Source organism: Coregonus clupeaformis, chromosome 23 (assembly GCF_020615455.1).
Source record: "Coregonus clupeaformis isolate EN_2021a chromosome 23, ASM2061545v1, whole genome shotgun sequence".
NCBI classification, from domain to species: domain Eukaryota; kingdom Metazoa; phylum Chordata; class Actinopteri; order Salmoniformes; family Salmonidae; genus Coregonus; species Coregonus clupeaformis.
This window is the reverse complement of record NC_059214.1, coordinates 45,500,054-45,525,656: the sequence shown is the minus strand read 5'-3', so window position 1 is coordinate 45,525,656 and position 25,603 is coordinate 45,500,054. Positions and strand designations below refer to the sequence as shown.

General features: G+C 44.5%; 2 protein-coding genes across 7 annotated transcripts; both read right to left on the bottom strand.

Annotated features, from left to right (window-relative positions):
• Nucleotides 1-708: 708 nt before the first annotated feature.
• Nucleotides 709-2,877, bottom strand: creg2 (cellular repressor of E1A-stimulated genes 2). Its single transcript, XM_041843470.2, has 4 exons — nucleotides 2,362-2,877; nucleotides 2,057-2,226; nucleotides 1,818-1,931; nucleotides 709-1,669 (listed from the first exon to the last, which is right to left on the bottom strand). The coding sequence occupies exons 1-4, from the start codon at nucleotides 2,764-2,766 to the stop codon at nucleotides 1,528-1,530; spliced, it is 831 nt and encodes a 276-aa protein (XP_041699404.1). The 5' UTR covers nucleotides 2,767-2,877; the 3' UTR covers nucleotides 709-1,527.
• A 977-nt stretch (nucleotides 2,878-3,854) lies between these two features.
• cracdla (cracd like a) lies at nucleotides 3,855-24,163 on the bottom strand. Of its 6 annotated transcripts, none has more exons than XM_041843900.1 (12): nucleotides 23,937-24,163; nucleotides 20,595-20,753; nucleotides 18,625-18,695; nucleotides 15,918-16,044; nucleotides 15,035-15,167; nucleotides 9,702-9,866; nucleotides 9,203-9,271; nucleotides 8,864-9,100; nucleotides 5,819-7,130; nucleotides 4,468-5,531; nucleotides 4,257-4,377; nucleotides 3,855-4,126 (listed from the first exon to the last, which is right to left on the bottom strand). In XM_041843900.1, the coding sequence occupies exons 3-12, from the start codon at nucleotides 18,674-18,676 to the stop codon at nucleotides 3,921-3,923; spliced, it is 3,486 nt and encodes a 1,161-aa protein (XP_041699834.1). In that variant the 5' UTR covers nucleotides 18,677-18,695; nucleotides 20,595-20,753; nucleotides 23,937-24,163; the 3' UTR covers nucleotides 3,855-3,920. The 6 variants fall into 6 exon arrangements, with proteins under 6 accessions (XP_041699834.1, XP_041699835.1, XP_041699839.1 ...); XM_041843901.2 differs by lacking the exon at nucleotides 23,937-24,163 and adding an exon at nucleotides 21,871-21,997; XM_041843905.1 differs by lacking the exon at nucleotides 9,203-9,271.
• Between the last annotated feature and the right edge of the window lie 1,440 nt (nucleotides 24,164-25,603).

The following is a 25,603-nucleotide window of genomic DNA, read 5'->3' as shown; positions in this document are numbered from 1 at the left end:
GGCGGCGGCAAATAGCGAGCAGGAGCAAATGTTTTGCTATCTGGAATCCCATCCCTGCATTGAGGCATGTTTTCTGACCCATACCTCAAGCCAGCTCCATTGTGTCATAATGTAACCATGATTGCGTTCCGACCTAAGCGCATCTGTGTAAACAAGCGTAGATAGGCTCGGAATCTGCTGGCTAGTTAGCTACTTACCGGCGACCTAAATGACTATAAAACCATTCAAAACTACGTTTGCCACACTTACCCACTGGTAAACTGTTGTTGTCTGAAATGCATTTATTCTCGAAGGTGGCCAAAGTAGGGTCTTCAAAGGAATAATAACTGCTCGGAAAATGTCCTTGGTCTCTCAAACATCTCAGTCAACCATTCTTGACTCCATTGGTTGCCAAGTATTAAACGTCAACACGCACATGCGCAGTGCAGAATTTATGGGATGCTCGAGGTAGTAAAACACGCCACTCTCTTCAGCACCAAAATACTGTTTGACAAATAAAGTAATACATTGACTACACAATCCGAAATATTTTATGCAGTTTCTACTACCTCAGGACTGAATCGGTCCAATATTTACCAAAGACTAGAATTGTTTTAATAATGTGTAGCGGATTAAACTCAACTCCACGATGTGATGGGGAGCGTCTAGTGTAGTCGGACTGGAAAAACGACATTTCAGCCACCAAATAACCCGCAATTGCAAACGACATACTTGTTGAAAAGCATTTAATACAAAAAAAGGCATCTTGATCGGTGCATAATTAGGATCATTCCTAAATTGACAGTGGTCCAATTATTAAAAAATAAATGAAAAATCTGGATACTTTATCAGCTTTAGGCTACTGGCAAAACAGACAATGCATCAATAACCGCGATTGAAAGCCTGCGGAAACATGACCATTATTTGACAGAGCATAAAATAGAAATGTGACTTGACAGAACTCAAGATCAGAGTCATTCTATTGTCCACCAGACATGAGACTGTTTTAGGTAGGTTTTTGATTTGTCATCGTCTAGCTGTTGGACAAAAGATTATGTGAAAAGGCTTGGTGGTAGCATTGGATACACAGCATTGGATAAACAACATCTGCAAAGCAAATAAATCATTCTGTACATTCAACAGAATCTTTACACTAGTGTTAATAAGGAACAATCCCCAGTGTCTGCTTATAGGCATCTATATCTACGTGTCTGTATATTCACATTCTGTAGAAGCTTTCCCTTGAACTCGAAGATATAGTGGGACTGGGGACATCTTACATTTGTTGTCACTTCTGCATGAGCCGTGGTAACACCCCACTCCGCCTAGAGAAGGTCTAAACCCTATTCATCTTTCCCATCTCACTTCCAAATATTCCAGAAATACAGCATCTAGAGCCTCCCATTATGTTATGTGTTAGTGGTGATGAATGTGATGACAGCTGTTGTGCCATACAGAGAAGCTAACACCCTGTCTTGTATTGGTACACGTGTGTTGTATCTGTCACTGTGTAGTAGATGTAATATACATTGTGGATTAAAGTTTATCTCAGTAGGGTGTGGCTTTGAAGTAGTCTTCCAGGGGGATGAGTGACACCCCTCCAAACCAATCCTGGAGCCAGACCTGGGTGAGCTCCAGCTTCATAAAGAACCAGTTGTGTTCCACTGGCCATTTCTTCATCACAGGGTGTCTGGAGGAAGAGAGGTCGAGTAAGAGCATTATACACACAGGTCTTGCACATGTGTAGTCACTGACTGGTGAGCTGGTGAGAGACAACAGGACAGACACGCAAAACATGTTCAGGGAGGATGAGCGATTAGCGTGCACTGTGCACACACCTGGAGAACATGGCCTCCTTGGCAAACTCCACCTCCTCTGGGTTCACCTCCACCATCTTGCCTGTCATAGTCAGCCTGGCACAGCGTGGGTCTTCAGGATCATACATCTGTTGCCTAGGGAGACATAACATAATGTGTAACTGTGCCACTTCAATATAGTACTGGATGGGGACCCAATATTCCCCACCCATTCACCTACCTCCCCAAGAAAAGGAGGTGGGTGTCACTCTCTGTCCTACCTGCAGAAGTCTCCCTCTGCCTCTGAGAAAGTGAGAGAGGCAAATGGGAAGCTTCTCAGGTCTGCTACAGTGTTGTCCATCGGGGTGACGTAGAAATAGACGACTCCTGTACTGTTGTCCTTCGGGCCATCACTGACCGAGAAGATATTCCCAAAAGGAAGGCCCTTTATCTGTCGACACAAACGTGTTGTTATACACAGGCACACACAAACAGGCTATACCTGGCTGTTCTCTGAACACAAGACATGATAGTAAATGTTGAGTGATAATGTGCTTCATGGAGCAATTGCAATGCAGTACTGTACCTTGTCTTGAGTGGAGATGGTGGCGAGATGTCCCCAGTCGCTGTAGTGGGCCATGTATCTGGCGGTCCTTGCCGTCTCCTGGTGTGGGGGAGGTGAGGGGGCACTGGCGGGCGCTTTCATCTCCTCCATCCGATAGGAGAACACCCTGGACGCAGAGGACACGGGCGCTGCATCCTCGGTTTTCGATTTGCCGCTTTCTTTGGGCTTCTCCGCACCATCTTGTAACACCAAGGGCGGGTATGCCTGTTTCCAAAGGCCGCTGTTGTCCACTATCACAGCGGGGGCGGCCTCCTCCTCCGACACGGCGTCGTTGGAGGCGACAGCCCAAGAGTTCCTGAGAGTGTAGCTCTCACAAAGGCACAGTGTCGCGGCAAATAATGCCAGGGAAAGATGGTATGGCTTCATCAAACTGGAAGATATTTTCTTTTTTTCAAGAGAAGTTGTCCGTGTTTACTGAATCACGTGTGTCTGTGTCGTGTGTTTTCGTAATGTAAACAGAGAGGAATGGGCGGAGCCACTAGTTACGAAAGTGGTAGACAATAATTGCCACAGCGCCACCCCCTGGTACAGCACGTAATAAAAGGGTGAATGTTGCCTTCCTTTCCTCATTGACTTTTTCTGATATCATTCAGAAATTCTCCCAGGCCAGAACTAGTCATACATGTTGCTTTAAATGTGGCTTGACACATTTTATATTTCTGTGCAGCTTTCTGAAGTTGTACTTTGGCTTTGAACAACAAAAATATTTTTGAAATGAAATCCTTAGATAATAATAATTTGGTGTGTGCTTATATTTGTCCAATTGGAAATATTGGAGAAATGTTTTTGTTGTTGCATATCCCACCCTTGGAGAGTGGGGTCATGGCCAGGGTACTTTGAATGCTCTGTTTGTATAGTCAGCAAAAATACAATGACAGATCATGTCTTATTGACAGAAAACATACCAATACATAAACATTTATTACATTCATAATACTGTAAATAATTAATCGACAATTCAAACAAAATATCAATAATGTTTTTTCCATCTCCAACATAAGCCCAGAATTTGGGACAAAAATATGTTTGGATCAAAACTCTGAGAGACAGAAAACATACACATTTATTGACAGGAAACCAGTCAGCTTCATAGTTATCCCATACACAAACATAAAATACAAACATTGTCTGGCCATTCAAGGGAAGCAGGTTTTACAGCTTGCCAATAGCTGTTGCTTCCAAGGTCAATTAAATTCCACTTTAATGAACTCAAAATCTCACTTTGACTTTCACTCTCTCTACATTCCTATCACTATCATTGTTGATGTTTCTCTCCCTCTGTCACTCTCACAACTTACAATTGAGCTCTTGTCCAGAGCAATTAGCAATAAGTGCATTCAAATAAGGAACTCCCCCCCCTCTCTTTTTATCTCTATCTCTATATACATACCCCTCCCCCCCTCCCCCTCCCCCCTCCCCCCCTCCCCCTCCCCTTCTTTCTTTCTTTCTTTCTTTCTTTCTTTCTTTCTTTCTTTCTTTCTTTCTTTCTTTCTTTCTTTCTTTCTTTCTTTCTCATTCTATCAGTCCATGGTCTTGTCATTCCAGGCCATTGACTTCCTCTTGGCCAGTTCCATCCAAGATGGCTGACCCCCACTGTCAGAGATGGTCTGCAAGGGGGATGATGACGAAGGTGATGATGAAGGAGACGGTGACGTTGGCATGTTCTTCCTTAGCCATTTGTCCTCTCGGTCTGCAAGTCTGCCTGTCACTATGGTTGGACTCGATTCTAAGAGGGGAAGACATAGAGAGGCTGTTATGATGACCATAGAAATTAATAGGATACTATCTTAATGGTTACTATAACATATAATTCAGTCATTATTTCAACCCGTCCAATTTATTTAACATCTCTCTACCTGGCCTCCTGTCGAGTTTAGCATCTTTAGCGTCTCTGTGAGTAGGTGTGGCTTTGGAAGGAGCAGCCAATTCAGCCGTGGGCTGAGACTCAGATGGGGTCCTGGTTCTCCTGAGCTCTACCTGTATGGGGGAGGAGTGAGATGAACTGAAACTCTATTTGATTGACACCGCTGTTCTCAGATGATGTGAGAGAGAGCGAGGGGATGTTACCTTGCTCCCAGCAGGAGGAGTCCACTCTGCCCGTTTCTCCAGAAAGGCTGCCGTCCCTCCCAAAGTCCCTGGCCTGTCCCGGTCCACCCTCTTCTCTGTTGACACAGCCGCCCCCTCACTATTCCCCTGGAGGCCAGGGGTCCTCTCACCTCTCCCTAGTGCTTGGACTGGGGCTGGGGTTGTTGTTGGATCTGAGGCTGGTTTGGGCTGGGGGATAGGGTTGAGACCTTGTGCGCTCCAAGGGGGCTGGCTGGGTGTGGAGCGTGGGCTTGAAGAGAGGGTAGACGGGGCCGGTGGCTGAGTGGAAGTGGCACCCATTGGGGCGATCCGTAGTGTTGCTTGGGCTTGGGTCTGTGGAGTTGAGCACAGGGTGGGCTGGTTTGCTCGTCGGCTGGACTGTGAGGTCACCTGAGACACGGCGCGTAGGGTAGATTGTGCTAGCGGTTGAGTGGCAGTTGGTTGTGTCGTTGTCTGTGGTTGTGTTGCGTTCTGTGTCTGTGGTGTTTTGGTGGTCTGTGTCACTGGTAGTTTTGTGGTCTGTGTGGGGGCTTGTGCTGCCGTCTGTGGTGGTTGTGCTGCCGTCTGTGGTGGTTGTGCTGCCATCTGTGACTGCAGAAGTTTAGCAGTCAGGGGTTGCATCGTGGTCTGTGATTGTGGTTGTGTTGTGGTCTGAGCCTGTGGTGGTGTTGTCAGCTGTGTTTGTGGTTGTGCTGCATTCTGTCTCTGAGTTTGCGTCACAATCTTAGCCAGTGACGGTGTCTGTGGTTGCGTTGTGGTCTGAGCCTGCGGTTGAGTTGGGGACTGCATGCCGGTGAACTCTCTGGGTAGACTGCTGGTGAAGAGCTGCTGGAGGCCCCTGGTCTTCCCCCATGCCATGCTCATCCAGGATACGGCAGCCTGGGGTGCCGCCTTGGGGGCAGTCGGGTGGTCCTGAGGGGCTGAGGAGGTAGTCTGGGCTTCTATGGGTGGGACAGGGATGGTTTGGTCCTCCTTAGGGGTAGCTGGGGTGGTTTGCGCCTCTTTAGTGAGAGGTGAGGGGGTAGGCTGGGCTGGGGTTGCTGTATCTGAGGGAGGAAACAGGGGGTTAGACACATTCACATGATGAAACAGCTCTGGTGTTTTAACGAGCACAATAACAGTCTTTATCATCCTGGTGTAGCCTGTTATTCTTATTCTCCTTCATTGGTTAACGGCCCTGATAACATAGAGATTGTATATTCTGTAGAAGTGTAGCTGGGGACAAAGTCCAGCACTGACATCCCTATCCAGTGAATGTATGACTTAAAGTATATTATATTATTTATTTACCCACATGGGTGAATATTCAGCCTTTTCAGAGAGTGGGTCTCACCTGCTTCTCTGAGGGAGCAAGCTCTCCCGCTGGATGAAGACAGTGTTGTGGGGGCATCCCAGTTGTTTGTATAGCGCTTTTTGGGTGTGGAGTTAGCCCTGGTTGGAGGGGTGTCCCGTAGTCCCTCAAGCCCGGTGGGTTTTGAGGAGGGGGTGTAAGTGGCAAGAGGGAGAGCATCCACTTCCGCACTGTGACGCTTAATCTTGAGATCTGATTGGCTGGTGGCTGCCTCCGCCTGGACCCTCAGAGAGATGGAGCGAAGGTTCACGCCGAACGCCATTTTCCCCTCTTCCTCCTTCTCCTCCTTTGCTTCCACTGCTTCCTCCACTCCCTCCCCGCTCTCCTCCTCTACCTCCTCCCCTTCCGAGACTTTCCCCCCCATATCGATGGCAGTCAACTCCTCTTCTTTGGGCTTGTCCCCCTTCCGCCTGCCCCCCTGCTGCTCCTGCCCCTTCTGGCAGGCATTTGAGGAGGTCAACTTCGCCTCTGTCCCCTCCTCCCTCCCCACCCTCTTCACCCCAGCCCCAGCCTGCTCCACTACTCCCAAGAAACCACCATTTCCCATCCTGGATGTTTCCCGCTCCTTGGCAAAGTTGATGGAGAAGAGAAAAGGCCTGGAGCCTGGCTTCGGAGCTCCTCCAGTGGACATTGGCTCTGCCTGACCTGGGTCCTCCTGGCCAGCAAGTGGCTCTGTGGTACTCTGACCACCAGCCCTAGCCTCTGTCTTCCTCCTCAGAGAGGACGTTCTGAGAGTCACCACTGAGGCTAGGCTAGCTGCGGGCCTGGCGGCCGGGACTGGTTCGTCTTTGGGGCTACCCTCGGTGCTGGGGGTAGAATCCGGCACCCCACTCTTGCTCAGGACGTCCCTCTTGGTTTGGGATGGGTCTGGGGGCTTGGGGTCTCCCAGGGACTGTTTAAGGGTCTGCTGTTGTGGAGTGTATCTCAGGTCCTGGACTGTGGTCACAGATGAGGGCTGTGGTTGTTTAGCTCCAGGTAGCTGGCGGGTCACAGGGGCAGGGGAGACGACTGGAACCCCAGGATGGGGCTGCTCCTGTGGGGAGGGCTTACAGGGGAGGGTGGGGGTGGAGGTTTTTGGGCACCCCACAGCCTCTCTGGAACCCGACTTTAGGGGTGTCAGCTCTGGGGGTGCAGTGGGGGTGGTCGACCCCCCTTGTTGCGCCTTTAGGATCAGGGTAGAGTGACAGCGTAAACGTGTTCTTCCTCCTGTAATGGCTGGCCCTTCCTCTTCCTCCTTCTCGGTCAAGGGTCGGTCGAAGTTGTTGAGACTCTCTGAGCGTGGTCTCGACTCAGTCTAGAGAGAGAGAGAATCTGAAGTCAGATGTCTACTGTTTGCTGATGATCTGATGCTTCTGTCACCAACCAATGAGGGCCTACAGCAGCACCTAGATCTTCTGCACAGATTCTGTCAGACCTGGGCCCTGACAGTAAATCTCAGTAAGACAAAAATAATGGTGTTCCAAAAAAGGTCCAGTTACCAGGACCACAAATACAAATTCCATCTAGACACTGTTGCCCTAGAGCACACAAAAAACTATACATACCTCGGCCTAAACATCAGCGCCACAGGTAACTTCCACAAAGCTGTGAACGATCTGAGAGACAAGGCAAGAAGGGCCTTCTATGCCATCAAAAGGAACATAAAATTCGACATACTAATTAGGATCTGGCTAAAAATGCTTGAGTCAGTTATAGAACCCATTGCCCTTTATGTTGTGAGGTATGGGGTCCACTCACCAACCAAGAATTCACTAAATGGGACAAACACCAAATTGAGATTCTGCATGCAGAATTCTGCAAAAATATCCTCAGTGTACAACGTAAAACACCAAATAATGCATGCAGAGCAGAATTAGGCCGATACCCGCTAATTATCAAAATCCAGAAAAGAGGCAATAAATTCTACAACCACCTAAAAGGAAGCGATTCCCAAACCTTCCATAACAAAGCTATCACCTACAGAGAGATGAACTTGCAGAAGAGTCCCCTAAGTAAGCTGGGGGGACTGACCCACAGAGCCCCAGGACAACAACAGCAACACAATTAGACCCAACCAAATAGAGAATTACTTGACACACTGGAAAGAATTAACAAAAAAACTGAGCAAACTAGAATGCTATTTGGCCCTAAACAGAGAGTACACAGTGGCAGAATACCTGACCACTGTGACTGACCCAAAATTAAGGAAAGCTTTGACTATGTACAGACTCAGTGAGCAGAGCCTTGCTATTGAGAAAGGCCGCCGTAGGCAGACCTGGCTCTCAAGAGAAGACAGGCTATGTGCACACTGCCCACAAAATGAGGTGGAAGGAAACTGAGCTGCACTTCCTAACTTTCTGCCAAATGTATGACCATATTAGAGACACATATTTCCCTCAGATTACACAGACCCACAAAGAATTCGAAAACAAATCCAATTTTGATAAAATCCCATAACTATTGGGTGAAATACCACAGTGTGCCATCACAGCAGCAATATTTGTGACCTGTTGCCACAAGAAAAGGGCAACCAGTGAAGAACAAACAGCATTGTAAATACAACCCATATTTATGTTTATTTATTTTTTACTTTAACTATTTGCACATCTTTACAACACTGTATATAGACATAATATGACATTTGAAATGTCTATTATTTTGGAACTTTTGTGAGTGTAATGTTTACTGTTAATTTTTAATTGTTTATTTCACTTTTGTTTATTATCTATTTCACTTGCTTTGGCAATGTAAACATATGTTTCCCATGCCAATAAAGCCCATTGAATTGAAGAGAGAGAGAGAGAGAGAGAGAGAGAGAGAGAGAGAGAGAGAGAGAGAGAGAGAGAGAGAGAGAGAGAGAGAGAGAGAGAGAGAGAGAGAGAGAGAGAGAGAGAGAGAGAGAGAGAGAGAGAGAGAGAGAGAGAGAGAGAGATCATAGAGCAATAGTGTATCCAGTTACTATTTTGATATTTCCTGAGCCTTCCTCTGTATGTGTGAGAACCAGAGGCAGAGCCCCATGTGGTGTTGGTATGCCCAGGCAGGACTCACCATGTTCAGCATTTTGTTCTTGGCTCTGGCTCTCTGGTTCCTGGGCTTGATGGACATGCGGTGGCGGGCGGCAGAGTTATCCAGGCAGGGGGTGAACTGGGCTGGGGTGCTGAAGTCCAAGGCAGGGGGGGCAGGGGAGATGGCAGAGTGGGGGGCAGATGGGGTGGGAGGCACGGAGCTGGTAAGAGGAGGTTTGGGCAAGGGGGAGAGGGGTCGGGACGAGGGTTGGGAGGAGGCCTATGAACAAATAAAACACAGGATAAACATCTCAATCTATGACGACTCATAGTTGATATCAAGTGATATAGTGAGTGACACGCAAACAGGAAGAGGTATTACCTGCACTTCCTCCTCACTTCCTGTTCCTGCTAAACTCAGAGAGCTATGGTGCCTGGGAGGGGCAGGGAACTGTGGAGGAACAGGGAAGGGTTTGGGTGATACACAATGGCTGATGAGGAATGAAATGTTCAACTACTGTATTTGCACTGCTGGAATATAAACAGACAGTTACATACTGATTCATTGAGAGAAAATGGAGTTATGGAGGGTTTGTTAAGGAAGGGTATGGAATTTGTTGAGGGTGGAGGTTGGAGAGAGGATGGAGAGAGGATGGAGAGAGGATGGAGAGAGGATGGAGAGAGGATGGAGAGAGGATGGAGAGAGGATGGAGAGAGGATGGAGAGAGGATGGAGAGAGGATGGAGAGAGGATGGAGAGAGGATGGAGAGAGGTTGGAGAGAGGATGGAGAGAGGATGGAGAGAGGATGGAGAGAGGATGGAGAGAGGTTGGAGAGAGGATGGAGAGAGTGCCTGAGGATACAGGTGGGTGATGGGCTCACCTTGTAAGATACCCCCCTGGGGGCTCTGTTGTTGCCTATGGAGATTTTGGGGGGGCTGTGGGGCAGACCATTGTCCTCTGAGCTGCCCCCCAGGTCCTCGGGATGTTTAATTGGCAGAACCAGTGGGGGCGGGCCTAGATGCATGTTCTGCTGCAGCAGCTTCATCTGGCCAATCAGAAATCATGTAGAAACCTAGCTTGAGATCTGTTTGGTAACCCATTGACATCAATTCCTGATTTACACAGAAGTATGAGGGTCTATGGTATATATATACAGTATCTCACAAAAGTGAGTACACCCCTCATATTTTTGTAAATATTTGAGTAGATCTTTTCATGTGACAACACTGAAGAAATGACACTTTGCTACAATGTAAAGTAGTGAGTGTACAGCTTGCATAACAGTGTAAATTTGCTGTCCCCTCAAAATAACTCAACACACAGCCATTCATGTCTAAACCGCTGGCAACAAAAGTGAGTACACCCCTAAGTGAAAATGTCCAAATTGGGCCCAATTAGCCATTTTCCCTCCCCGGTGTCATGTGACTCGTTAGTGTTACAAGGTCTCAGGTGTGAATGGGGAGCAGGTGTGTCAAATTTGGTGTCATCGCTCTCACACTCCCTCATACTGGTCACTGGAAGTTCAACATGGCACCTCATGGCAAAGAACTCTCTGAGGATCTGAAAAAAAGAATTGTTGCTCTACATAAAGATGGCCTGGGCTATAAGAAGATTGCCAAGACCCTGAAACTGAGCTGCAGCACGGTGGCCAAGACCATACAGGAGTTTAACAGGACAGGTTCCACTCAGAACACGCCTCGCCATGGTCGACCAAAGAAGTTGAGTGCACGTGCTCAGCGTCATATCCAGAGGTTGTCTTTGGGAAATAGACGTATGAGTGCTGCCAGCATTGCTGCAGAGGTTGAAGGGGTGTGGGGTCAGCCTGTCAGTGCTCAGACCATACGCCGCACACTGCATCAAATTGGTCTGCATGGCTGTCGTCCCAGAAGGAAGCCTCTTCTAAAGATGATGCACAAGAAAGCCCGCAAACAGTTTTCTGAAGACAAGCAGAATAAGGACATGGATTACTGGAACCATGTCCTGTGGTCTGATGAGACCAAGATAAACTTATTTGGTTCAGATGGTGTCAAGCGTGTGTGGCGGCAACCAGGTGAGGAGTACAAAGACAAGTGTGTCTTGCCTACAGTCAAGCATGGTGGTGGGAGTGTCATGGTCTGGGGCTGCATGAGTGCTGCCGGCAATGGGGAGCTACAGTTCATTGAGGGAACCATGAATGCCAACATGTACTGTGACATACTGAAGCAGAGCATGATCCCCTCCCTTCGGAGACTGGGCCGCAGGGCAGTATTCAAACATGATAACGACCCCAAACACACCTCCAAGACGACCACTGCCTTGCTAAAGAAGCTGAGGGTAAAGGTGATGGACTAGACAAGCATGTCTCTAGACCTAAACCTTATTGAGCATCTGTGGGGCATCCTCAAACGGAAGGTGGAGGAGTGCAAGGTCTCTAACATCCACCAGCTCCGTGATGTCGTCATGGAGGAGTGGAAGAGGACTCCAGTGGCAACCTGTGAAGCTCTGGTGAACTCCATGCCCAAGAGGGTTAAGGCAGTGCTGGAAAATGATGGTGGCCACACAAAATATTGACACTTTGGGCCCAATTTGGACATTTTCACTTAGGGGTGTACTCACTTTTGTTGCCAGCGGTTTAGACATTAATGGCTGTGTGTTGAGTTATTTTGAGGGGACAGCAAATATACACTGTTATGCAAGCTGTACACTCACTACTTTACATTGTAGCAAAGTGTCATTTCTTCAGTGTTGTCACATGAAAAGATATACTCAAATATTTACAATTGTGAGGGGTGTACTCACTTTTGTGAGATACTATATATATATATGCATTCGGAAAGTATTCAGACCCCTTAATTTTGTCCACATTTTGTTATGTTACAGCCTTATTCTAAAATGGATAAAACAATTCTAAATCCTTATCAATCTACACAAAATACCCCATAATGACAAAGCGAAAAGAGGTTTTTAGAAATGTTTGCAAATGTATTAAAAATAAAAAACAGAAATACCTTATTTAGATAAGTATTCAGACCCTTTGCTATGAGACTCGAAATTGAATTCAGGTGCATCCTGTTTAGAACATCCTTGAGATGATTCTACAACTTGATTGGAGTCCACCTGTGGTAAATTCAATTGATTGGACATGATTTGGAAAGGCAGGTTTGGAACCACCAATACTCTTCCTAGAGCTGGCCGCCCGGACAAACTGAGCAATCAGGGGAGAAGGGCCTTGGTCAGGGAGGTGACTAAGAACCTGATGGTCACTCTGACAGAGCTCCAGAGTTCCTCTGTGGAGATGGGAGAAACTTCCAGAAGGACAACCATCTCTGCAGCACTCCACCAATCAGGCCTTTATGGTACAGTGGCCAGACGGAAGCCACTCCTCAGTAAAAGGCACATGACAGTCCACTTGGAGTTTGCCAAAACGCACCTAAAGGACTCTCAGAACATGAGAAACAAGATTCTCTTGTCTGATGAAACCAAGATTGAACTCTTTGGCCTGAATGCCAAGCGTCACGTCTGGAGGAAACCTAGCACCATCCCTACGGTGAAGCATGGTGGTGGCAGCATCATGCAGTGGTGATGTTTTTCAGCGGCAGGGACTGGGAGACTAGTCAGGATCGAGGGAAAGATGAACGGAGCAAAGTACAGAGAGATCCTTGATGAAAACCTGCTCCAGAGCGCTCAGGACCTCAGACTGGGGCGAAGGTTCACCTTCTAACAGGACAACGACCCTAAGCACACAGCCAAGACAACGCAGGAATGGCTTCGGGACAAGTCTCTGAATGTCCTTGAGTGGCCCAGCCAGAGCCTGGACTTGAACCTGATCGAACATCTCTAGAGAGACATGAAAATAGCTGTGCAGCGCCGCTCCCCATCCAACCTGACAGAGCATGAGAGGATCTGCAGAGAAGAATGGGAGATACTCCCCAAATACAGATACAGGTGTGCCAAACTTGTAGCATCATACCCAAGAAGACGCAAGGCTGTAATCGCTGCCAAAGGTGCTTCAACAAAGTACTGAGTAAAGGGTCTGAATACTTATGTAAATGTGATATTTCAGATGTTTATTTTTAATACATTTGCAAAAATTTATAAAAACAAGTTTTTTGCTTTGTCATTATGTGGTATTGTGTGTAGATTGATGATGTGAAAAAACAATTTTATCAATTTTAGAATAAAACTGTAATGTAACAAAATGTGGAAAAAATCAAAGGGTTTGAATACTTTCCGAATGCACTGTATATAAAGTGCCAGTCAAAGGTTTGGACACACCTACTCATTCAAGGGTTTTTCTTAATTTTTACTATTTTCTACATTGTAGAATAATAGTGAAGACATCAAAACTATGAAATAACACATATGGTATCATGTAGTAACCAAAAAAGTGTTAAGCAAAACAAAATATATTTTATATTTGAGATTCTTCAAATAGCCACCCTTTGATGACAGCTTTGCACACTCTTGGCATTCTCTCAACCAGCTTCACCTGGAATGCTTTTCCAACAGTCTTGAAGGAGTTCCCACATATGCTGAGCACTTGTTGGCTGCTTTTCCTTCACTCTGTGGTCCGACTCATCCCAAACCATCTCAATTGGGTTGAGGTCGAGGGATTGTGGAGGCCAGGTCATCTGATGCAGCACTCCATTACTCTCATTTTGGTAAAATAGCCCTTACACAGCTTGGAGGTGTGTTGGGTCATTGTCCTGTTGAAAAACAAATAGTCCCACTAAGCCCAAACCAGATGGGATAGCGTATTGCTGCAGAATGCTGTGGTAGCAATGCTGGTTAAGTGTACCTTGAATTCTAAATGAATCACTGACAGTGTCACCAGCAAAGCACCCACACACCATAACACCTCCTCCACCATGCTTTACGGTGGGAAATACACATGCAGAGATCATCCGTTCACCCACACCGCGTCTCACAAAGACATGGCGGTTGGAACCAGAAATCTCACATTTGGACTCCAGACCAAAGGACACATTTCCACCGGTTTAATGTCCATTGCTCGTGTTTCTTGGCCCAAGCAGGTCTCTTCTTCTTATTGGTGCCCTTTAGTAGTGGTTTCTTTGCAGCAATTCAACCATGAAGGCCTGATTCACACAGTCCCCTCTGAACAGTTGATGTTGAGATGTGTATGTGACTTGAACTCTGTGAAGCATTTTTTTGGCCTGTAATTTCTGAGGCTGGTAACTCTAATGAACTTATCCTCTGCAGCAGAGGTAACTCTGGGTCTTCTATTCCTGTGGCGGTCCTCATGAGAGCTAGTTTCATCATAGCGCTTGATAGTTTTTGCGACTGCACTTGAAGAAACTTTCAAAGTTCTTGAAATGTTCCGTATTGACTGACCTTCATGTCTTAAAGTAATGATGGACTGTCGTTTCTCTTTGCTTATTTGAGCTGTTCTTGACTTGGTCTTTTACCAAATAGGGCTATCTTCTGTATACCCCCCTACCTTGTCACAACACAACTGATTGGCTCAAACGCATTAAGAAGGAAAGAAATTCCACAAATAAACTTTTAAGAAGGCCACCTGTTAATTGAAATGCATTCCAGGTGACGACCTCATGAAGCTGGTTGAGAGAATGCCAAGAGTGTGCACAGCTGTCATAAAGGCAAAGGGTGGCTATTTGAAGAACTGGATAAGAGCATCTGCTAAATGACTAAAATGTAATGTAAAATGTAAGAATCTCAAATATAAAATATATTTTGATTTGTTTAACACTTTTTTGGTTACTACATGATTCCATATATGTTATTTCATAGTTTTGATATCTTCACTATTATTCTGTAATGTAAAAAAATTTAAAAAATAAAGAAAAACCCTTGAATGAGTAGGTGTGTCCAAACTTTTGACTGGTAGTGTATATAAATGACTAAAACCAAATTGAAACTATGTAGAAATTATAATGGACATCCATTTATACAGTTTCTTGACTGTGTCCAGCTCGCTAATCACCCGAATTACAGCTAGACAGTCAGGGAGTATCGAAAATTCCAAAAACGATTGATAGATAACTATTTTTTGCTAATTTTGACTGCGAGAAAATATGACACATTTTCAGTGCAGCCCTCCGGACCTCGTTGAATAAATAATGCAGGCCCTAGAGTTTGACACCCTGGTCTATGGGGTTTACTATGAGGCGTGCGACTCATTTTGAATGTGGGTTGGGCCTTTAAATGCATATGCAGGTTTCTAGATTCAGGGTTCACCATGGAATGCAGACTCACCTGGAGTTCTTTGATCCTGCCTTGGACGTTCTCCTGGGATAGAACTCTGGGCTGCTCCGGACTAGACAGATCCTGGTCGGCCAGGAAGATACTGTCATGTGACAACGCTCGCGATCCCAACATGCCTGAACACCTGGTAGAGGATGGATGGAGAGAGGAGGGAATATGGATGTCATGGAATCAATGCTACATTTGTAAACACACACAGTGGTGTAAAGTACTTAAGTAGAAATACTTTAAAGTACTATTTAAGTAGTTTTTTGGGGTATCTGTACTTTACTTTACTATGTATATTTTTGACTACTTTTACTTTTACTCCACTACATTCCTGAAGAAAATATATACTTTTTACTCCCATACATTTCCCCTGACACTAAAAAGTACTTGTTACATTTAGAATGCTCTGTCAGGACAGCAATATGGACCAATTCATGCACCTATCAATACAACATATTGTCATCCCCACTGCCTCTGAACTGGCAGACTCACTAAACACAAATACTGCATTTGTAAATGATGTCTGAGTGTTGGAGTGTGCCCCTGTCTGTCCGTAAATAAATAAAAACTACAATAAAATTGTGCAGTCTATTTAAGGAATTTGATGTATAGCATTTACTTTTACTTTTTGCTTTTACTCAAGTATGGCATTTAAGTACTTTTTCCACCACTGTACTTAAGTACATTTAAAACCAGATACTTTTATACTTTTACTCAAGTAGAATTTTACTGGGTGACTTTTACTTTTATTTAAGTCATTTTCTATTAAGGTATCGTTACTTTTACTTAAGTATGACATTTGAGTACCACTGCACGCACACACGCACAATCACACACACACAGACACACACACACACACACACACACCACATACACACAGACTTACAGATTCTTCGCTGAGCCCAGCCCCTCCGCCTCAGTGACATCACTAGCAGACTGGCTGAATTTGGTCTCTCTCCTGGTCCCTCCAAACAGATATATCTTCAAGGTCTTCAGTTTGGACTTCCTCTTTCCTAGGGGACACAGGTCATGACAGCCCGCACACATATGGGTCTTTCTATAAATAATGGGGCCAATGTGTGACACTAACCAGGTTTCCGTCCAACCTTTTTATGCGAGTAAAGTAGCCTAAATGTTGAATAAAAAATGTAATGACAGGCCTAATTGAAGCAGCACATTTTTCGTTAAACTTTCCAAACGTCGACAAAACGTGGGATTTTTTTGTGTCGGTAAAATGAATCATGCGAGAAATCTTGGTGTAAACGCTTTTATGCGCAAATATTGGTATAATAACCATCATATCGAAGTAATATTGGTCCTCCCACTACGACTCGTCGGGAAAGCATGCAGTTTATTAGGCTACAGATGAAATAAATTATGGTGAACTTCACAGGGTGGGGAAAGTGCAAGGTGAGGGTCTTAGTCTGGTGACATGATAGTCGATGCTTGGCTGCAGTTTGAGAAATAAAAAATAATCTCGCTCTTTTGTCTATAATAATAATCGTATTATTGGTAGAGCATGGCGTTTGCAACGCCAGGGTTGTGGGTTCGATTCCCACGGGGGGCCAGTATGGAAAAAAATATATAATGTATGCACTCACTAACTGTAAGTCGCTCTGGATAAGAGCGTCTGCTAAATGACTAAAATGTAATGTAAATGTATTATGTAAGTAGGTTATACGTGCTCTCTAGCCAACAGCGCGCAGATAGCGCTGTAGTCTAGCGCACGTGCCAATACCAGAGTGGGCACACGCTATATACCGCAACATTGTTTTGTGAGAAAACCATCAGTAGAGTTGAAAATGCAATGGAAACCCATTTAACTTGTATTTTTTATTTGGTACATGGGAATTGAACTGCAAACGTTATTTTTGGAAAGCCAAGTTGAAGCCAACATCAGATTTGTAAGTCGCTCTGGATAAGAGCGTCTGCTAAATGACATAAATGTAAATGTAAATGTAATGTCGTCCTCATAATAACCGCAAGTTGTTTTACCGCAAAAGAGTAGCCCAACACCCTTCAATTGAAGCCGCAGGAAAATCTCTGACAAAAACGGATCAAAAATGAAATCACAGATAATTGTAAGGGAGCCGGAGAACTTATCAACTGGCTACAATAATTACAATAACTTTTCAAGCATCAAATTGAGGAAAGGTAGGCCTATTCCAGTAGTTGAATTTATGCGCTCCAAGTTCAAGTTCACGTTCACTTAGGCTACTTCAAGCCCCTTGTATTTTGTTTAAAATTGCACGTCTAACATGGAAAACTAAATGTATTTGTCATGCTATTTCATTACCAGATTATATTCTGAATAAGCCCACTAGACTATGTAATTTGTTGTCATTATATCCAGAATAATAATAGGAATAGCGTTGGCTGTTGCGCAATAGACTCTGTGTCCAATTCCAGGCTCAAAAACATATAAAAACATGAACTCATTACCTTGATGCTTTCTCTGTTAAATCTAACGAGACCTTGCTGTAAATCAAGCAGACAACAACATATGATCAACATCAATTCGCTAGGGATATTAGATCCAACGTGGATCCAGGCACAACTGTATTCTGGACATTCCTCCCGAACACCTTTTTTCCAGCACTTGGGCTGTTGTTGCATCACATGCGCGTTTACAACAGCTGTTTGTCACTTGACTGTCATTCGGAAAATTCCTTCCTGGATCAGATGATGTGTGAAAATATTATGGGGTAACTAATCAGCTTGACTACAAATGCGCATAATTATTGAAGAACCATGTTAATGACAGTATCGATTTAGGTTTTAAGTATCAAGGTAAGGTGACTGTAGGTTAGAAGCATGCGATTTTGCAATGCATACATTATTTTGGATTTGTGTGCCCATTAAAATTGTTTACAGCATATAACATAAGGAGACACGAAATGTTATGTAGTTACACTTTATTTCTGAGATCTCGATACAAAAAAACTGTCTGACAGCTAGATCAAGGATTCTTACCGGGTTCAAATTCAATGTCTAATTTAACTGATTAACACTTAATATATGATAAAAAGGCAACTTACACTGCCATAAATGCAAGGACAGAAAAGTAATGTTTTAAGTTACACGATTTTGGACATCTGTCAAGACACCAACCATGATAAAGGGTTAAACATAGGTTTTAAATCAACTCCTGAATTTCATTGCATATAGCTATGATCCCCCCTTATATCTTAATGTAATGACATGAACAAAATTGGCAGATTATTATCAATGACTTATCAACAGCTGGTAACAAGTTGTCCAGTGCAGGAAATCCTCACTGGTACCCTAGTTTATAGAAAGACCCAGATGCATTCTTATTCATACTCATACAGGCTTCTACTGCTACAGATACAAACAAATTCTCTAACACTCTGACTCACCCACTCTAACACAGATTTATAATGTGACCGATACAGATACACTCCAACACACACCAACATGTGCCTAGTTAGATACACACTCTTCTCACACTCTAACCCACTCTAACCCACTCTAACCCACTAATAGATGATTGACAGAGATACACTTACTGTATAATAACTCAGCTTTTACATGGTCTCTAAACATCATGCACATTTTCCAGGGTGTCCTACCTCCTATAAGGTCATCAGCGCTGCCCTCCCCATCTCCTGGGAAAGACTCCATCACTCCTTCCTGTCAACAACTGCAGGAGGAATAAAGAGAGAGAAAGAAAGGGATGAATAGATAAAACAATAAACAAGAGAGACAGACAGACCAACAGATGAAAGCAGTTAGCGAGAGAAGCCAGCAGTCAGATGAGAAAGAGAGATGCTGATATGTTGTAACTAACAGAATGTCCTTTCTACCATGGAGTGAATGATCAAACCCAATACTCTCTGATCATGCTTTAGTCTCTGTGAACACGCTTCTCCGCTGCACATGTATGAGTCTGATAACACACACCTGAACAGAACACTATCTCACACCACCTGGGCGCAAAGGTTTATTGGCACTAAGACTTTTACCTTGACCTAGTTGTGAAGGTGTGGTGAGAACATACTCCTTCTCCATAGGTACCTGGATGAATCACTGTTTACAATTTATAGCAAATAGACAAATGGAACACCAACAGATGGGGAATGAGAAATCTATTAATTTAATGTACGCACGCACACGTGCATGCACGTATGCATGAACGCACACAAACAAACACACACACACACACACACACACACACCAGGTAGCACACCCTTTCTGTGGTCATTACAGTCATATAATCTGTCTCTGCGGTGAAGTATTGAAGTCTACAGTGTGAGCTGCTGGTCGATGGCTAGAGGCTGATAAGACAGATAGCATGAGGCTGTGGAGCAACATGCAAAGTTCAGCCTGCTCCTGAGTCCCCATTGAGACTTAAAGAGTCTTCATGAGTTGAATTGATCTATGGGACAAGTCTAAAAACACACTGTTGCATAGTCCTAGGAGATGTGTCCCAAATAACACCCTTAATATCCTTTAGGGCAGGGGTCTTCAACCCTGTTCCTGGAGAGCTTTTCTTCTGTAGGTTTTCACTTCAACCCCAGTTGTAACTAACCTGATTCAGTTTATCAACCAGCTAATTATTAGAATATGGTGCGCTAGATTAGGGTTGGAGCTAAAACCTACAGGACGGTAGCTCTCCAGGAACAGGGTTGAAGAGCCCTGCTTTAGGGAATGGGTTGCTATTCAAGACAGACAGGAAAACAATGAACACCTCCACTGTAACAGCTGCTGCCTGCATACACTGTGTAAAATAGAGTGGAACAACTAGCTATACAGGTCAGGATCTTAATTTGACCAGTTTCTCACAGCAGGAAAATAATCCTGCAACAACAGGAAATGTGAATTATTGTGTGTATTATAATTAATTGACATTTTTGTAGGGGTTGATACATTTCTAGTTAGGGCAAATGAAGTCTGACATTTTTAAGTGGAAATGACTAACCTTTTTAAACCTTGAATACACTACAAATTTGCATTTCTGGGTGATCAAATTACATTAGATCCTATATCTGTACCACAAGGCCCCTGAGAGAAAATGGTGTCTAAAGAAACCATTAGAGTGACTTCTAATGAGCCAGAGGAAAGCAGCACCAGAAACAGGTGATAATCTGCAGGATTATTGACATTGCATAGAGATCCCTGTACGATTTCACAGCCCCATAATCCCACAACAACAGATGAATCACCAATTTCCAATGTACCAGGCCCAGCGACACAAAACTTTGCTGAGACACAGTGTATAAACAAACACTGTTATCACACATTGATCGAATAAGCACACAGACACACACGCACACACACATAATATAGGCTAAACGCAGACACAGTATTTACACAAATTATGTATGTAATGTTCTACATACTGTACAGTGTACATATCGTTGCATGTCAATTAGACACAGTAACCCAAAATCAATATGCTGTGACATCATAGTCTAAAAGCCCGTTTTCAAATATAAATCCTTTGTATAATGCACCTCCATCTAAAGGTTCTTATACTTGAAATAATGCTGCGTTGCTAAACCAATTCTCCCCAAGGACTAACATTCCTGTGTTTACTTACCCAGTACTACCAGACGCACATACTGCACTGTAGCTATCCCTCCCTCCCTCTCCCCCTCTCTCCCTCCTCCTTCTCTTCTCTCTCTCGGGGCGTTGTGTGTCCCCCTCTCAGCGGAGGCTTTGTCCTTTCTTAAAAAACTCAGACTGCTGTCCTTCACATCTGCAGATGGAGGGAGGGAGGGAGAAAGGGAGAGAGCAACAATAAGGACATAGTGAAAGGAGAGAGAGAGAGAGAGAGAGAGAGAGAGAGAGAGAGAGAGAGAGAGAGAGAGAGAGAGAGAGAGAGAGAGAGCAGACAGAGACTCTATTACTTTAGTAGCACACTGTGGCCCACTGCGCTAAGCTCCTTATGAAAGGCTAACCTGATTTTAGGCCCAGAAACGAGGACAGAGAGAAAAAAATAAAGCTGCAGTTGGAAAGAGGGCAGGCACTACTGCTGAAGGAATCATTTACACATTCCCACCACTAGACCACAGTGCACTCAGGGGTGTGTGTTGAAAAGGTGTGTGTGTGTTTGTGGGTGTGCGTTCATGCATGCTTGCGTGCATGTGTGCGTGCGTATGTTAACTTCATATATTTCTCATTCCCCATCTGTTGGTGTTCCATTTGTCTATCTGCTATAAGTTGTAAACAGTGATTCATCCAGGTACCTATGGAGAAGGAGTGTGTTCTCACCCCTCCTTCACGACTAGGTCAAGGTAAAAGTCTTAGCGCTCAGGTGGAGTGTGAGATAGTTGGAAAGAGGACAGGCTGATGGAATCATTTACACAATACCACCACTAGATCACAATGCACTCAGACACAGGGGTGTGTGTCGAAGAGGTGTGTGTGTGTATGGATATGGACAGTTAACAATGAGAAGCTTTCAGCTGAGTTGGAAGTTCACTGCGCTAGCGTCATCAACACCTGAAGCACCTAATTTCCCAGGGGCTATTGATATAGCTTTTATAGGTGTGGCACATTTTAATGAACTCCAATGGAGCCTGTGGGAGATTTAACCGTCTGAAACTGTTGTCATAGCTGGGACAATAAATAGAGGTGATGGGAATTTGCGTGTCCATGCATCAGTCACTCAGAGCTTTTGCATGTGTGATCTTTTGGACGTGATAAAACTGTTTGGTCAAGTTCTCTCTAGTGTGTCAGTTACTGTTACAGTAAGCACAGGCCATATCAGTGTGTTGGGAGGAGAGGAGAGGAGAGGAGAGGAGAGGAGAGGAGAGGAGAGGAGAGGAGAGGAGAGGAGAGGAGAGGAGAGGAGATGTATTCTCTATTATTACCTAGCTATTCTCTGTCTCTGGATGGTTTCTGGATGGTTTGGTGAACAGCTTGGTCCAGGAATATAACTTACACTACATCTGCGTCAGAGGAGGCTGGTGGGAGGACCTATTGGAGGACAGGCTAATTGTAATGGCTGGAATGGAATTAATGGAACGGTATCAAACACATTACACATATGGAAACCACATTTTTGACTCCGTTCCATTTATTCCAATCCAGCCCGTCCTCCTTTAGCCCCTCCCACCAGCCTTCTCCGATCTGCGTTGTCCAGAGTCATATGGTGTGTAAATCCCTCTGTCTCTCTGCTCCCACCAGGATGAACTCTCAGCTGTGATATTTGGACCACTTCCCAGACCCAGATCTATCATCGTCCATCACTCCACAGTCCACTGTATCATCGTCCATCACTCCACAGTCCACTGTATCATCGTCCATCACTCCACAGTCTACTGTATCATCGTCCATCACTCCACAGTCTACTGTATCATCGTCCATCACTCCACAGTCCACTGTATCATCGTCCATCACTCCACAGTCCACTGTATCATCGTCCATCACTCCACAGTCTACTGTATCATCGTCCATCACTCCACAGTCTACTGTATCATCCCAATGAACTGCTAATACTGGATCTGACATCTAGTAACATACTTTTCTAATTTCCTCCATTTGATTTACTGAGCATTTAGGTGTATTGTCTGTCAGAAAGAAAATGAACAACACCATGGTGGGTGGGGTGGGCCACATCTTGGTAGTAGATCATATGAATGAAGCAAATCTGCCATTGTGATCATAAATCACTTAATATAGAATGACCTATTTTGCAACTGATCTAGGCCATATATTTTCTGAGAGACTGTAGGGTACTGAGAGACTGTAGGCTACTGAGAGACGGTAGGCTACTGAGAGACGGTAGGCTACTGAGAGACTGTAGGCTACTGAGAAACTGTAGGCTACTGAGAGACGGTAGGCTACTGAGAGACGGTAGGCTACTGAGAAACGGTAGGCTACTGAGAAACTGTAGGCTACTGAGAGACGGTAGGCTACTGAGAGACTGTAGGCTACTGAGAGACTGTAGGCTACTGAGAGACTGTAGGCTACTGAGAGACGGTAGGGTACTGAGAGACGGTAGGCTACTGAGAGACGGTAGGCTACTGAGAGACTGTAGTCTACTGAGAGACGGTAGGCTACTGAGAGATGGTAGGCTACTGAGAGACTGTAGGCTACTGAGAGACTGTAGGCTACTGAGAGACTGTAGGCTACTGAGAGACGGTAGGCTACTGAGAGATGGTAGGCTACTGAGAGACTGTAGGCTACTGAGAGACTGTAGGCTACTGAGAGATGGTAGGCTACTGAGAAACGGTAGGCTACTGAGAGACGGTAGGCTGCTGAGAGACTGTAGGCTACTGAGAGACGGTAGGCTACTGAGAGATGCAGAAAGAACATGATCCCCCATCCATTGACCTGTCGAGGAGCAGAGAAAAGTCATGTAAACCGTCACTGTCCCTGCTCTCTCTCCCTGATCAAAGTCAAAGATTACTCTCATCTGTCATTCAAAGATTTGCAGTATTTTCCGTGGGATTATATTCTCTTCATTGCAGAACCCAGATGAGGACCGCACATATCGAGATTAAGGCCGATTATAGATAGATTTTAATCCGATCCCTGCGGGAACTCATGCGGATATTTATTTCATTCAACAACAAAAAATCTAACGAAGAGTCGGGGGTGAAATGAAGTAATGATCTATGTTGGCTATGTACTACAAGTCTAATATAGTCTTTATTGCTCATTTTACTTTCACATTTTCATGAATGTCCTTTATTGAAATAGAGCATTTGCAAATTGAGATCAATGTCTAGACTGTTCAGTTCCCCTTGATGAAAGTGGACCATATGGTAGTGGCAAGCTCATAAAACCCGAGAAGGTAATTTATCTGCGGGTGACTATTCTGTAGCCTATTTGAATAGGATAAATACATACAGTTTGTGACATAAAGTACGTATTTCTTTACAGAGTTAATGAATTGATATATTATGGCAACGAAACATGTTATAATACTTACTGTACCGACGTGGCTGGCGTTGAAGGAGAATTATCCAAATGTCATATTATTCTGGAGCGTGGATGGGAGCTCACAGCTGTGTCACTGTCAGTTCGTAACGTAGGCTACCTACACTCGGAGGCTATGGAATACTAGCTAGTACTGCTTGCGAGCGACCACTGCTGTCCTCTGTCCAACGTTTACTATCCTCCAGTCCTAACGCAAGGATTTTAACCCTTCATCTACGGAAAAGGTAAAGTTTATTCAGATCCTCTAGGACAAAAAAATTAAATAACGTTTTTTGTTGTTGATTTATTAGGATCTACATTAGCCGATGCCAAATGGCGACAGCTAGTCTCACTGGTGTCCGACATTTAACGAAAAAGCCATTACAGACAACAGACTTGACAATTTAAACGGATCAAATCCACCAGTCAAACCACCAGTTCAAATAATTAAATAATTCAATTATTAAGGGTATTAAATTATGATACGTTAAAGCCTAGGGATTGTATTTTGGCTACAATCTAATCTAAAATACCATATAATTATAATATTTTAGGATTATTATAAAGTGAACGAATTTCAATGTCCACTAGCTAGCGCCATGTACTTTCACAAATTGACAAGAACAATCCATTTCAAGAAAATCTGAGAGTTCTAAATGATATGTACACTTTTAATGAATATGCATATGTTTAAAAAACAGGTTAAGAACAGACACACGTTAAAAGTACAGCTCATAGATGTTACCCAAAATGACCAAACTAACTTTCGGATCCACCATTAACCATTCAGGTCCAAGTGATATAAGAATGTCCTCAAATACACATAATTAGCAAGGACCCCCAAACAACAGCATGGGCTGGTCAGACCAAACTACATGATTGATCATGTAAACCGAAAAAGGCACTTGGTGTGTATTTTATAGGTAGACACAGGGGAGAGGAGGAACATTTTAGAAAGAGAGAGACCGTTCCAATAGCCCTATCCACACTTGCATATCACTTAAAATGGAGTAATGTATTGGGCATGCATTCTAAGTGGTATGCTAGTGTGTTCATTGGAGCTAGGCCATGGACTCCAGTTCCATAGGTGTCATAGAGTCTTAGTGTGTTTGGTGGGAGAGATATCCACTGTGGTCTCCTGGCACTACCTCAGGTCATAATCACAGAGATGGAGAAACCACCCTGTGGGAGAGATTTCCACTGTGGTCTCCTGGCACTACCTCAGGTCATAATCACAGCGATGGAGAAACCACCCTGTGGGAGAGATATCCACTGTGGTCTCCTGGCACTACCTCAGGTCATAATCACAGAGATGGAGAAACCACCCTGTGGGAGAGATATCCACTGTGGTCTCCTGGCACTACCTCAGGTCATAATCACAGAGATGGAGAAACCACCCTGTGGGAGAGATATCCACTGTGGTCTCCTGGCACTACCTCAGGTCATAATCACAGAGATGGAGAAACCACCCTGTGGGAGAGATATCCACTGTGGTCTCCTGGCACTACCTCAGGGTCATAATCACAGAGATGGAGAAACCACCCTGTGGGAGAGATATCCACTGTGGTCTCCTGGCACTACCTCAGGTCATAATCACAGAGATGGAGAAACCACCCTGTGGGAGAGATATCCACTGTGGTCTCCTGGCACTACCTCAGGTCATAATCACAGAGATGGAGA